The sequence below is a fragment of a genome, unplaced genomic scaffold (genome assembly GCF_019419815.1).
Source record: "Pyrus x bretschneideri cultivar Hongxiangsu unplaced genomic scaffold, Pyrus_bretschneideri_v1 Contig4, whole genome shotgun sequence".
NCBI lineage: Eukaryota > Viridiplantae > Streptophyta > Magnoliopsida > Rosales > Rosaceae > Pyrus > Pyrus x bretschneideri.
In genome coordinates this window covers 758,877-771,026 of record NW_025999723.1, presented here as the reverse complement: position 1 = coordinate 771,026, position 12,150 = coordinate 758,877, and the positions used below count along the sequence as shown (strand labels likewise).

General features: G+C 38.0%; 3 protein-coding genes across 5 annotated transcripts; all 3 read right to left on the bottom strand.

Annotated features, from left to right (window-relative positions):
* Positions 1-608: 608 nt before the first annotated feature.
* On the bottom strand, positions 609-1,994 carry LOC125468688 (LOB domain-containing protein 2-like). The gene is made up of 2 exons (XM_048564892.1): positions 1,338-1,994; positions 609-908 (listed from the first exon to the last, which is right to left on the bottom strand). Exons 1-2 carry the CDS (start codon positions 1,978-1,980, stop codon positions 847-849), a joined length of 705 nt encoding a protein of 234 aa, XP_048420849.1. The 5' UTR covers positions 1,981-1,994; the 3' UTR covers positions 609-846.
* A 1,009-nt stretch (positions 1,995-3,003) lies between these two features.
* Positions 3,004-5,601, bottom strand: LOC103951531 (protein APEM9). Its single transcript, XM_009362937.3, has 6 exons — positions 5,381-5,601; positions 5,104-5,274; positions 4,831-4,908; positions 4,103-4,388; positions 3,396-3,724; positions 3,004-3,282 (listed from the first exon to the last, which is right to left on the bottom strand). The coding sequence occupies exons 1-6, from the start codon at positions 5,479-5,481 to the stop codon at positions 3,153-3,155; spliced, it is 1,095 nt and encodes a 364-aa protein (XP_009361212.2). The 5' UTR covers positions 5,482-5,601; the 3' UTR covers positions 3,004-3,152.
* A 482-nt stretch (positions 5,602-6,083) lies between these two features.
* LOC103951532 (pentatricopeptide repeat-containing protein CRP1, chloroplastic) lies at positions 6,084-12,096 on the bottom strand. 3 transcript variants are annotated; one of them, XR_007251178.1, is made up of 6 exons: positions 11,733-12,093; positions 7,846-9,176; positions 7,591-7,743; positions 7,389-7,460; positions 6,787-6,982; positions 6,084-6,648 (listed from the first exon to the last, which is right to left on the bottom strand). XR_007251178.1 is itself a non-coding variant. In XM_048565111.1 (6 exons), exons 2-6 carry the CDS (start codon positions 9,082-9,084, stop codon positions 6,624-6,626), a joined length of 1,587 nt encoding a protein of 528 aa, XP_048421068.1. In that variant the 5' UTR covers positions 9,085-9,176; positions 11,733-12,096; the 3' UTR covers positions 6,516-6,623. The 3 variants fall into 3 exon arrangements, 1 of the variants encoding a protein (XP_048421068.1); XM_048565111.1 differs by having other exon boundaries at positions 6,516-6,648; positions 6,885-6,982; positions 11,733-12,096; XR_007251179.1 differs by lacking the exon at positions 7,389-7,460 and having other exon boundaries at positions 11,733-12,095.
* Positions 12,097-12,150: the final 54 nt, after the last annotated feature.

The window sequence follows — 12,150 nt, the reverse complement described above, 5'->3', positions numbered from 1 at the left end:
GTACATTTTATATTAAAAAAATAATGGTACATTTTAGATTAAAAAATAAATAGATTTGACTTTAAAAAATGGGTACATTTTACATAAAAAAATGGTACTTACAAAAAAAAAGAAAGATACATTTTACATATAACAAAATGGTACATTTGTAAAAAAAATGGGTACATTATAAATAAATTATGGGTACAAATAAAAGGTTAAAAAAATTATGATTACATATAAAAGATTAAAAAATAAGGGATAAAAAGAAATTAATATATGGGTACAAATTAAAATTTAAAAGAAAATCGGTACAATTTAAAAAAGGGTTGCAAATTAAAAATGGGTACAATATGATAAAAAGTTTAGCCATAAATATAATATACAACTGTAACATTTCTAATACTAAATGAATATATTTAAAAATAAAACTTAATTATCTTGACATGTAAATATTTTGTTTTTGAATAATTAATGGCATTTATTAAAACCGAATGACCTTGATAAAAATTTGAAAATGAATAAGGTTTTAATCAATGGAGTAGAAAAAATAAGGATGGGAACCTAATTTTTCCTAACAAAAATAAAAATAAAAATAAAAGTTCAGTAGATAAAAATATGGACGGGGCTTGAGTTCAAATCACTTAATGCATAATATACATGTAGCTGCATACGTTTTGAATAGTATTGTAGTTCAATTATTGTCACACATACTTCGTGTCACTTGTTGTTTATCTACAAGTGAAAGATTAAAAGAAAAAACTGACACATGTATATTGTTCTTTCTTCAAGCAGTCACGCTTAAGATGAAAGAAGAGGGACGGGGCTTAAAACAATATATAATAAAATCTTTAATTAATGCAAGTATTATGATCCTCCTTCCCATATTGTGCCTTCTATCCTCTTGCCAATTATTTCATTAAATTGACCTACAACAACAAAACAAAAGAAATTTTGTTACATATGGTCAGGAAATAAATCACAACATAACAAATATATAATAAAAACAATAGTAAATAGTTCATTCGAATTCAATTTCTCGATTAGTTCTCCCCTCCCTTTAGTGTAAAAATATCAATGTAGTAAAAAAAAAAAAAAAAAAAAATCTCCATTTAGTTATAACATTATGTATGTACTATGTAGCTAGATACTGGTATAAGAGAAAACTTGTACCAAACTACGGAAAAATAGCCACGGGGAATATGAAAACTTAAACCCTAAACCCTAATTACCCAAGCCAGGAAAGGACATTGGATGAAGAAGTTATAAGTAAACATTGTCATAAGTTATATTTCAATCACGATGAAATGTATGCGATCAAATGAAAATTGTCATGCATTATAAACAACAAATTTTACCTGTAAGATAATACCGTTGATTGATATTGTTGACTGAATAATGCTGCTGTTGCTGGTGTAGTGGAACAACAACAGAATCTACCACTTTTACTTGCTTTACCACCTTCTCATGACTCTGTTGTTCACAATTTAAAGGGTAACCAAACGGGGCTGAATCCGGTATAACATCGTCGTTATCATGAAGATAACCCGAATTGTTAACATTAGTGATTCCATTAGTGATTCCACCATTCCAATTACCCACCAAATCCGACAAGGATTTGTTGAAACACAATCCCTTTTGCACTTGTAAAGGAACAGTATGGTTTTCACGATTCTGCTGCTGCTTATACCTTTTAAGCTCATCAGAAACCATCCTATACTCTCCGTACGCACCGAGCACTGGATCTTTTTGCCTACAAAGAGCTTCCCATACCAACGATTCAGTGACCTTTCTCCGATTGGGTTCCTCGACATTCTTCACCATCTTTGTTACGTTGCTGACCCCGAAAACTTTGTGCACGGCGAGGAATTCCCGAGTTCTATCAGCAGGAAAATACGGTGCCAATATGCAACCAGCATGACACTTTTTCCTTTGATGTTTGCATGCTGCACATGCCGGTTGTGTTGATCCTGCTGTGCCATTGTTATTCGTCCTCTGCATGATCTTAAACCCTATATATATACTACTTTAATAAATTAAAACAAATTCAATTAGATATAATACCAACAAGAGCAATTGGTTAACATGATTGCGAAAGAAAAAAAAGTAATCAACAAGAGCAATTGGTTAACATGATTGCGAAAGAAAAAAAAGTAATCAACGAAAATTCAATTAACTTTTTCTATTTATAAGAAACGATTTTTCGAGTGCGAGCCTTGGCACAACAGAAATATTGCTTATTTATGATCGAAAGGTTACGGTTTGAGTCTTGAAAATAACCTCTTTGCAAAGTAAAGTAGGCTATATAACACAGATGTTCACCAAACCTTCTAAAAATGGAGAGTTGTGTTGACTTGAGGTCACTTCTTTTTAAAAAAATGAGATTTCATTCAAGTAACTTAAACAAAGAGAGGAACAAGAAGCTTACGAACCTTGTTGGTATAAAAAATAGAAATGGCCTGGCGGAGAAGGCTTTAAATCTTATATCTGAAAAGTACCTAGCATGTAAAGATGGCACGCCTCTGGGTTAAAAAGAATGACTTGTGCAGGGTTGATCAGGGTTTTAGGTAGCTCACAGCAAGAAAGAGACTTGTATGGAAAACAATAAAATAATTGGAGATGATTTTTGGTAATCAGTAGGTGTCTTGGACTATTGGGCGCACAGCCCACTTCCTCGGTACTCAAGCTCAAGCCCACATTTAGTATTAGCAACGAAAAGCCCAGTCATATCGTTAGCCCCGTCCAGTGAGACTAATGTGTTAGTGTACTCAAACACGGCCACGTGATGTTACCATTATACTTAAACTCGGGCGTGCATTCATTTTTGATTGATATACAGTGACTTGTTTGACGATTCCAACTAGTTTCCTTTGTTACATTGGAGAGTTTCAAACCCTGTACACAAACTTCTCCTCACCCTACCCACCCTCATCGCTAGGCTTTGATTATTCCAATTTCATTTACCTGTGACCAAATAAAAAACCAACCAAAAGAAATGAGCAAAAACAAAATGCAACAGACAGGTTTTCTCAATCAACAACCCAGATTTTTATCATTGCTTTTGGCAGTTTAGTAGTTCATACTAATGCACTTTCACACAACAGAACTCTGCTATTGGCAGTTGGTTTTCATAGTAAAGAACGAATATTCAAGGGAGAACGCCTAAAATTGAATCACCGGCCTCCTTGTGTTGCAGCGGCAAGAGGTTGAACAGCAGCTAAAGGATTCACCTGGTATGAAAATGCAAGCTGCCACAAGTCCACCAGAGCTTTCTTCATTGTCAAAGCTTGTCTCTGAATAGTCCTGTGACGAACAAATATATATTTGCGAAATCTCAAATGATTACCACGGGAATGGAATCAATAGTTTGACATGGGCATTGAAGACATGCATGTTGATTATGGAGTATAACTCACCTCTTTATGGTAGCTTGTTTTCTCCGCAAAATGTAATATATGAGCAAAATCAAGAATCCTGAGACAATCTTTCCATTAGATATTACCACCCGAGCACTACCAAATTTCAGAGTGATCGTACGGAACCACCAGACACATGGTTCCAACTTTTTGGACAGATTGAAAACTGTTTGTTTCTTAACAGTCCCTCCATATCTGGCTTTTGGATATCCGGCAGGCACAGCTATCTGCTCCACATCATAGTTGTCCTCCAGTGAAGATGACATGGATCCTTGCGGTGAGTTTGTGGCTTTAACAGAATGTAGTGAGTGTAATCTTCTCAAAAGTACCTAGAAAGACATGGAAGACTCTGAACTGGTATCAATTCTTTTAACCTATGACTTCGATTAACATAACATACCATTCTAAATTAAGTTATATTCACACGAATAAGCATTATGGCAAGAATTCAAGAAAAGAAATAAGTTAGAGGACAGTCTCATAGCACATGGAAGAAACTTCTTCAATAAGCGACTCAGCCATACTTGTACTTAATAAGGAGTGCGGCTTGCCATTCAAGAGGCAGACATAATTTACGATGAACAGGGTAACGATAAAAAAAGTGAAATTTGTTTATATTTAATAGACATAAAGTACAAACAATAGGACCACCTCAATCAATTGTCGCAGTGCCGAGTCTAACATAAGATGCATATAGATGTAGTTACCTGTCTCCTATCCTCAGGTAATTCAGCAGTCTCAACCCAAGAGGTTGCAAGCTTGACATCATTCAAAACGGTTCCCAGAAGCTTCAGCACATAGACCTCAACTACTTCTACATACTTGTCAACTCCCAGAACAAAATGCTCATTACTTCTTTTTGCATTATCCGCAAATTTTTCTGTACTAGCAAGAACATAGTATTGTTCATCCACAAAACTCCAGCTGCTAAGGAACTCTTCCAGAAATTCTTGAATACCAAGGGAATGCCCTTCTGATATATAAAAACATACCCTGACAAACAAGATAAGACACAAAAATGAAACTGAAAAATCCAGTTATGCTTGGCGAGATTCTTTCTGTTTAAAAGGCTAAAAGAAATGTGAAAATCATGTAAAAAAAGCGTTGTTATGGGTCAAACTTAGAGATCTTTTTGCAGACATCTATAAATTTGGTTTTCAACTGGGTTGGACAAAAATAAAGAGGATTTTTCAGGAATCATTTTAAGTTTACACCGTTATAATTACTTTCTTACAGTTATATCGACCTCCTTTTCAAACAAATAGAATTTCAATGTAAGAACTTTAAACAATACACACTTTTGGATAGGTCCAAGAGAAGCGGTAAGCATCGCCCTGAACAGTGGTTTTTCTAAGTCCATCAATGGTTGAAATCGTAAAATCAAACGATATGAAATGTTAATCAAAAGAATAACTTGAGTCACAGATGAAAGTACCCAGTGAGAAGAACTTGAACAGGGATAGTACCAACAGAGGCAAACAATGGTTTGAGCTCATTCAGAATCTCTGATGTCCTGCATGAACCAATCACATCCACAATATCAAACATTCAATATTCCGTGAATATAGCGGGTTATCGATACCAATCCCAATCCAATCCTAACAAGGCCAAATTGTGCTTTTGTAAACTTTCAGTGTGTGCAAGCAATCAATCCCACAAAAAATGAAGTTACTACATTTATAAGAACAAATGAATTGAAGATACATACCTTCCAAGTTGTTTTAAGGATTGCACAAGCACCATACCGGCCGATTCCGACATGTCGTAGAGCTCGAAGCGGTCGCCGTCGGCTTCAAGGTGTTGACTGTGTTGTGAAAGAGGCTTCAGAATAGAGGAGGCTAATGAGGCTGCTTCCTCGTACATTGAGCAAACAAGGTAGCTGCAGCATGCAAAATAATCACATCACAGTTCGAAAAACAATCGGAGAAGACAAAATAATCCAATCCAATCCAATCCAATCCAACACTAGAGAACAACTGACTGACCTCTCGGAAAGCTCAATTTGCTCCCAGATGGCAGGGCCGGAGGCGCTGGACTCCATCCCTAACTCGGTTGAAGGAGACGAGCCATTTGCCTCCTTCTCCATTTTCGATCTCGCAGTAATCAACGCAGTCGCCCGAGAGAGAGATGGAACTTCACAGATTCTGTCGACAATTTTGGAAGACGAAAATCATTTGGCTAACCCTTTATTCTGTCGAGTGTCGACGGTTCTATCCAGGAATACGTCGTCATCCTTTTTTTTCTCACCTACAGCCTTTTGGTCAAATTCTCCAATAAAAAAATTAAAATGCCCTTAACTTAAGAAAATCACCAATGACTTATTTACAAGAGGTTTAGGTTGAATTTTTGAATCATATTATTGCTAGTTTATTATGAGGTTAAGCCTACCCTGTCCCTTAATATCGTTTGTTCAAAAAAAAAAAAAAAAAAAAAAAAAGGTTATCCACACACTCATTTTTACTTCTTACAAACTTCTCTCAATTTTCGATCGTCGGGTCGAATTAATTGAACAAGATCAATAGCCAAAAATACCTAATGGTGTGTTAAAAGTAAAAATTAATTTGTGGATAACATTTTCCTTTGAAATTTGACAGCTTTCTACCCTAACAGGAGATGTAAAATTTCATTCCAAGGTATTTTGCAGGACGCATCCAATTGTCCATAGCAACTTCTCATATTCCATAGTAATAATAAATAATAATTATATTATATTATAAAAGAGTGTCCGCGCATGCCAAGAGGCTAGTTAAAACTTGAAACATTTTAAGGTAAAAGAAGTAATATAATTTAAAAAGATGAGTTTAAACAAGTATTCTATAATTACATGGGTATGGTGGAGATAATACGAGTCGACTCTAAAATATATATCATTGCTGAAATGGCAGGAGGACTGAAAGTGGCACTTTGAAACGCCAATTTTCCCAATCATTCAATGTATCATGTATGGGAGGAAGGCCTGTTTGAGCTGCAGCACTTTGAAGCCAATTCTTCCAAATCAATGCTCTTCATAGGAACCAAGATGGTATGGCTCATAAAAGTGACTCGTCCTCTCAACTCCGAAGTAAGTGCTTTCGTGTTGCAAGTCCTGGTGTTGTCCATGTTCCAACTGCTAAACCAGAAGCAGGTTTCATTATCTCCGAGTACTCTTGCTTCCCGTACAATCCCTTGAGATTATCAGTTGTGCACTATAATGTGGTAAAAATCAACACCCCATTTGGTTTGAGGTGTTCATGTGACCGGCATCCCATAAGGTCTGAGGAAGCATTTGACAAACCAAAAACAAGTTCAGTATGGTACAAAGCCATACGACTAGGATTCTAGGAGTCTTGGAGTCTGAGACGTAAAGTGAACAAGAAAAAAAAATCGTGACAGAGAAGATTAAAAAGCTCACCCTAGTTGGACTGCTGAAAGGATCATAGGCTGTGTCCATACCCAACTGCACAAGCACATTGCATCAAAACCCAATCTATTCACTATTACTCACAATACCTCTGTTGAAGGACCATTAAAGCAACTTGTAACATCTGTCTAGCCTTTCTATCCGGAGTGCATCCGGCACATTCCATTTCCTTGTATATCTCCGGGACCTGATCAAGAAACCGCTTGCATATTTAGAGATTTAGAAAAGAAAACAAGCTTCCTACTCTCTTTCTCGAGTTGGAAACTAGAGATTTTAAAGTTACTGAATATTCAAGTGGGGAGAACTACTAAAGAGTCCCTCACAAAACTTTTTTTTTTTTATCGAAGAAACACGACAACTTTTCTTATTATTAAGGACATTTTTTGTATCACAATGACAAGAAAACAAAAAGGGAGTCACACTCCATAAGGGTTTGAATTAAAAAAAATGTCCTTAACAATAAAGAAAGTGTCGTTAATAATAACAAAAGGTGCCTTTAATGATAAAGAAACTTGTCTAAGAGTTTTTGAATGATATTTTTTGTTTTTTTTTTTTATGGCCTTTTGATTAATTTTCCTAAAGAATATAAGCACCTTATCAAACTTCCTTGCCCTAATAAACGCCTTCATAAGGGTAGTATAAGTAACCACATCAGGACTAAAACCCTTCACAGACAAAAAAAGCATCACCATTAGAAACTTAGCTTGAAAGTATCACAGAAACTGAATTGCTTGAAGAAATTCAAGATATCTGACAGCCCAACAAGAAAACAATATAGGCAGAAACAAGACTTACACTTTCTTTTATATGGTGATAAATGGATAACGCCTCTAAATATCTACCAGCAACACCGAATGCATTGATCAACACATTCAGCATTATGACGTTTGGTTCGATTCCCTCAGCTTCCATGAGCTGAAGCACCTTAACCGTCTGATGACATAATCCCTGCATTAAAAAGAATACAGACGTTGTAATATGCACAAGATATGGATATATTTCGAGATATAATGAAATAAAACGAAAACAACGTTGGGAGAATCAGAAAACCTGTTGAGCGTAGGCATTTGCTAAGACACAAAACATACTGGCTGAAGGAATAAGACCTTCCGCCTTTAGGGCAGATATGCACTCTTGAGCATCCTGAAATTTTCCATACTGCCCGTAAATATCAACCAAAACAGCATAAATTATCCCACTTTTCTTATGCCCTCGGCGCTTCATATTCTCAAAAGTCTTCTGGATCATATCCCACTTCCCCTGCTCCCCTAATCGGCTAATAACAGTGACAAAGATCTTTGGATCAGGATACAACCCCTGTTCCTGCATCTCGGTAAACAACTCAAGAGCCTTGCTTATATTCCCTGCTTTACAATGCCACCTTATCAACGAATTAAACGTCATTATATCAGGCTTCAGACCTTCTTGTTTCATTTTATCAAACACTTCCAAAGCTTCGTCCAATTCGCCATATTTCCCAAACGTATCAATAATGCTGTTGAAAATCTGTTTATCCAATGCCATCCCCATTTCCCTTATCTCTCCCACAATGTCCATTGCCTTCTTCCACATCCCATTGTCCCTGTAAAGACCAATAACCTTGCTGTACACAAACGAGCTCAACCGAAACCGCTTCCGCTTCATCTCATTAATCATTGACCAGGTATCTTCCAACCTCCCGGCACTGACATAGTAATCAAGAAGAATCTCATACGTCACTTCATTTTTCTCCACACCCAAATCGCCCATTACTGCCAAAACTCTAGTAGCAAGTTCTAAGAGGCCTTTCTTCAAACACCCTCTGAGCATAACATTGTAAACCCTGATTCGTGGCCTCAACCCAGAACATATCATTTCCTGAAACAACACATCGGCCTCCAAAGTCCTGCCATTGCTTCCAAGACCGTCAATCAAATGAGCGTAAGACACCGAATTGGGTCGAACGCCGAGAGCTTCCATTTCTGCAAGAACAGCCATGGCCTTGTCGATATGCCCTGCCCTGCAGAACCCACTTATCAAATTGTTGTATGATTCGCCCGAAAGTTCCTCTCCAGTGGTTTGAGCCATTGGATAGCTGGGAACTGAAGTGTTTTCGTCATTGGGGGACGTAAATTTGACTTCTTTCCTGGTCTTGATGAGATTCGAGTGGGTGAAAGAAGCGTAGAACTTGAATGTCCCGGGGTGTTTGAGGCAGCTCGGAAAGAAGAGAGGGAGTGGAGTGATTGTGAAGAAGTTGGCTGTGGATGAAAGTGAAGGTGAAGTGCGACACCAAATGGACTGCACCAGCATATCTCTATGCTCTAATGTCGCGGGTGCCGAAGATTTCAGAGTGCTTTGTTTGCTTTTGTGGAAGAAAGGAGACGATAAAGTTATATTAGCATAACACGGCTGGCGGAGATGTATAATCGTTTGAAAGTTTTTTTTTTAAATGATTAAAAATGCTTTTAAAGAAAAACAGTTGAGTTATTTTTGAGAATTTTAATGAAAAACTCCAGGTATTGTTTATTTTAACGAAAAATCATATTTTCACACTAAAATATCAATCATTTACTATTCACTTTACCATTTATTTTATCCTTATCATTAAAACTCAAAGTGTCACATCCCGGCCCGGGCGGGACGACTTCCCGGGCCCGATCCACCACCGTAGCACGATATTGTCCGCTTTGGGCTTACTATTCCCTCATGGTTTTGTTTTTGGGAACTCACGAGCAACTTCCCAGTGGGTCACCCATCATGGGATTGCTCTAGCCCCCTTCTCGCTTAACTTCGAAGTTCCTACGAAACCCGAAGCCAGTGAGCTCCCAAAAGGCCTCGTGCTAGGTAAGAATGGGAATATACATTTAAGGATCGCTCCCCTGGGCGATGTGGGATGTCACAATCCACCCCCCTTAGGGGCCCGACGTCCTCGTCGGCACACACGCGACTAGGGTTAGGCTCTGACACCAAATTGTCACATCCCGACCCGGGGCGGATCACTTCTCCGCCCCGCTCCACCACCGTAGCACGATATTGTCCGCTTTGGGCTTACCATTCCTTCACGGTTTTGTTTTTGGGAACTCACGAGCAACTTCCCAGTGGGTCACCCATCATGGGATTGCTCTAGCCCTCTTCTCGCTTAACTTCGGAGTTCCTACAGAACCCGAAGCCAGTGAGCTCCCAAAATGCCTCGTGCTAGGTAGGGATGGGAATATACATTTAAGGATCGCTCCCCTAGGCGATGTGGGATGTCACAATCCACCCCCCTTAGGGGCCCGACGTCCTCGTCGGCACATTACGGCCAGGGTTAGGCTCTGATACCAAATTTGTCATATCCCGGCCCGGGGCTGATCACTTCCCGGGCCCGATCCACCACCGTAGCACGATATTGTCCGCTTTGGGCTTACCATTCCCTCACGGTTTTGTTTTTGGGAACTCACGAGCAACTTCCCAGTGGGTCACCCATCATGGGATTGCTCTAGCCCCCTTCTCGCTTAACTTCGGAGTTCCTACGAAACCTGAAGCCAGTGAGCTCCCAAAAGGCCTCGTGCTAGGTAAGAATGGGAATATACATTTAAGGATCGCTCCCCTGGGCGATGTGGGATGTCACACAAAGTCTTCAAGCTATTTTCGTTAGTTTTCCTGATATTTTTTTTAGTAAAAAATACAAGTGAATCTTATTACAAGAAGAATCAATTACATTACCTACTTGAATCTCGGGGTAAACTCAAATTTAGGTTCTAAACTTGCTCCAATCCTTGGGCCAAATATGAGTTTTAACCCAAAACTCATTTTTGAAGCAAATTTAGCCCCAAATTTCCTTTGGTCTAGTGGGCTGGCCTATTATATATGTGTAATTTTTTTTATAGTTTTATATTTATATATTCATTAAATTCAACAGTTAAAATCTAATATGATCAAATCTAACGGAAAAAAAAAAATCTAACAGTCCAAATTTAAATTCAACGGCTAAAATAATTAAAAAAATTATTTCTTGTGTTTCATATTCTTTTATAGTGTTCCACGAGAATGAGTCAAATATATTTTATTTAATTTTTTTAGTTTAGCTGCAAGAAGGAGTCAAATTTATTTAATTTAATTTTTTCATATTCTTTCATAGTGTTTCACGAGAAGGAGTCAAATATATTTAATTTAATTTTTTAGTTTAGTTACTACAACACATACTTCTTATCACTTGTACATTTTAGTTTAGCTGCAAGTGAAAGGTTGAAAGAAAACACTGACATGTATATTGTTCTTTCCTCAAGCAGTCACGCTTAAGATGAAAGAAGAGGGACGAGGCTTATGACAATATAATACAATTCATTTTGCAAGTATATATTATGATCCTCCTTCCCATATTGTGCCTTCGATTGTCTTGCCAATTATTTGATGACCTACAACAACAAAACAAAACAAATTTTATTACATAAGGTCAGGAAATAAAAAGTGTGCTAGTAATATATATACATATATTTTTATCTCGTTTAACAGCGGCATGCATCTCATCGAGAAAAATTGACGTGCAGTCTTGTTGAGGCATATCGTCGATTTTTCAATAAGTTCACAGCCGTTAACAAGAAGGCCGTCTTTGTAATATACAGCTAGAAGAAAATATCTGTAGACAATGTTTTGAAACATTATCAATTAGACATCCATTGACAAAATTGAAGGACGAGTACTCCATTCAATGCATAGTTTTCAAGAAGAAACGACGATGGGTCATTGCCTTACTGAAAGAAGCGAAAAAGGAGGATGTACAACAAATTCATCAATTCACGAAATGTCGCGATTTAGAGTAATTTGACATTCAAGGGACCGAAAGCGTACAACGGGTTTATGTTGCAAGGACTTGAACGCTCACAATTTGATTCAGGGTGTAAAACTATAGCTTTCAATGTCATTACAGTTTATGTCATGTGGACCACCTCAGGCTCAGAATATTTTTCAAGGTCCAGGAACTGCTCGATTATAAATGCTCGGCTGAAGTCAGGTGCCATGACACCAAATTTGGGAATTGAACTTTTGAATGAGGCGAGAGCTGAGAAGGGCGGGTCTTAGGCTGGATACAATCACTTACAACAGTCGCCGCTCACGTGAATCTAATTTGGAGTAGGCTGTGGAAACACTGTGTGGCAGCCAAAATCAGACTTCTTTTCAAGAGACGGTAGAGGAGGCCCTTCTTCGTCAAATTCAGAGACACTAATTCCACGGATTTGCCCCGTCCTAGCTCCGCCAGTGTTCCTCGACTCTGCCTCTTCCCGGACCCTAATTCCATGGGGAGAGAGAGGAAGCGAGAGAGAGAGAAAGACTGCAGGAGTTGTGGTTTAGGCCGACCCTAACTGTGACTATATATATATAACCGACCCAGGAACC

Excerpts from the sequence above, each read along its gene's own strand:
- LOC125468688 (XM_048564892.1), bottom strand. The coding sequence starts at position 1,980 with ATGCAGAGGACGAATAACAATGGCACAGCAGGATCAACACAACCGGCA. Across the intron at positions 909-1,337 it reads TCAACGGTATTATCTTACAG|GTCAATTTAATGAAATAATT; the intron begins GTAAAATTTGTT and ends TTGTTGTTGTAG.
- LOC103951531 (XM_009362937.3), bottom strand. The coding sequence starts at position 5,481 with ATGGAGAAGGAGGCAAATGGCTCGTCTCCTTCAACCGAGTTAGGGATG. Across the intron at positions 5,275-5,380 it reads CAAATTGAGCTTTCCGAGAG|CTACCTTGTTTGCTCAATGT; the intron begins GTCAGTCAGTTG and ends TGCATGCTGCAG. Across the intron at positions 3,283-3,395 it reads AAACAAGCTACCATAAAGAG|GACTATTCAGAGACAAGCTT; the intron begins GTGAGTTATACT and ends TGTTCGTCACAG.
- LOC103951532 (XM_048565111.1), bottom strand. The coding sequence starts at position 9,084 with ATGCTGGTGCAGTCCATTTGGTGTCGCACTTCACCTTCACTTTCATCC. Across the intron at positions 7,744-7,845 it reads CAAATGCCTACGCTCAACAG|GGATTATGTCATCAGACGGT; the intron begins GTTTTCTGATTC and ends TTTTTAATGCAG. Across the intron at positions 6,649-6,884 it reads TTAATGGTCCTTCAACAGAG|ACCTTATGGGATGCCGGTCA; the intron begins GTATTGTGAGTA and ends ATGCTTCCTCAG.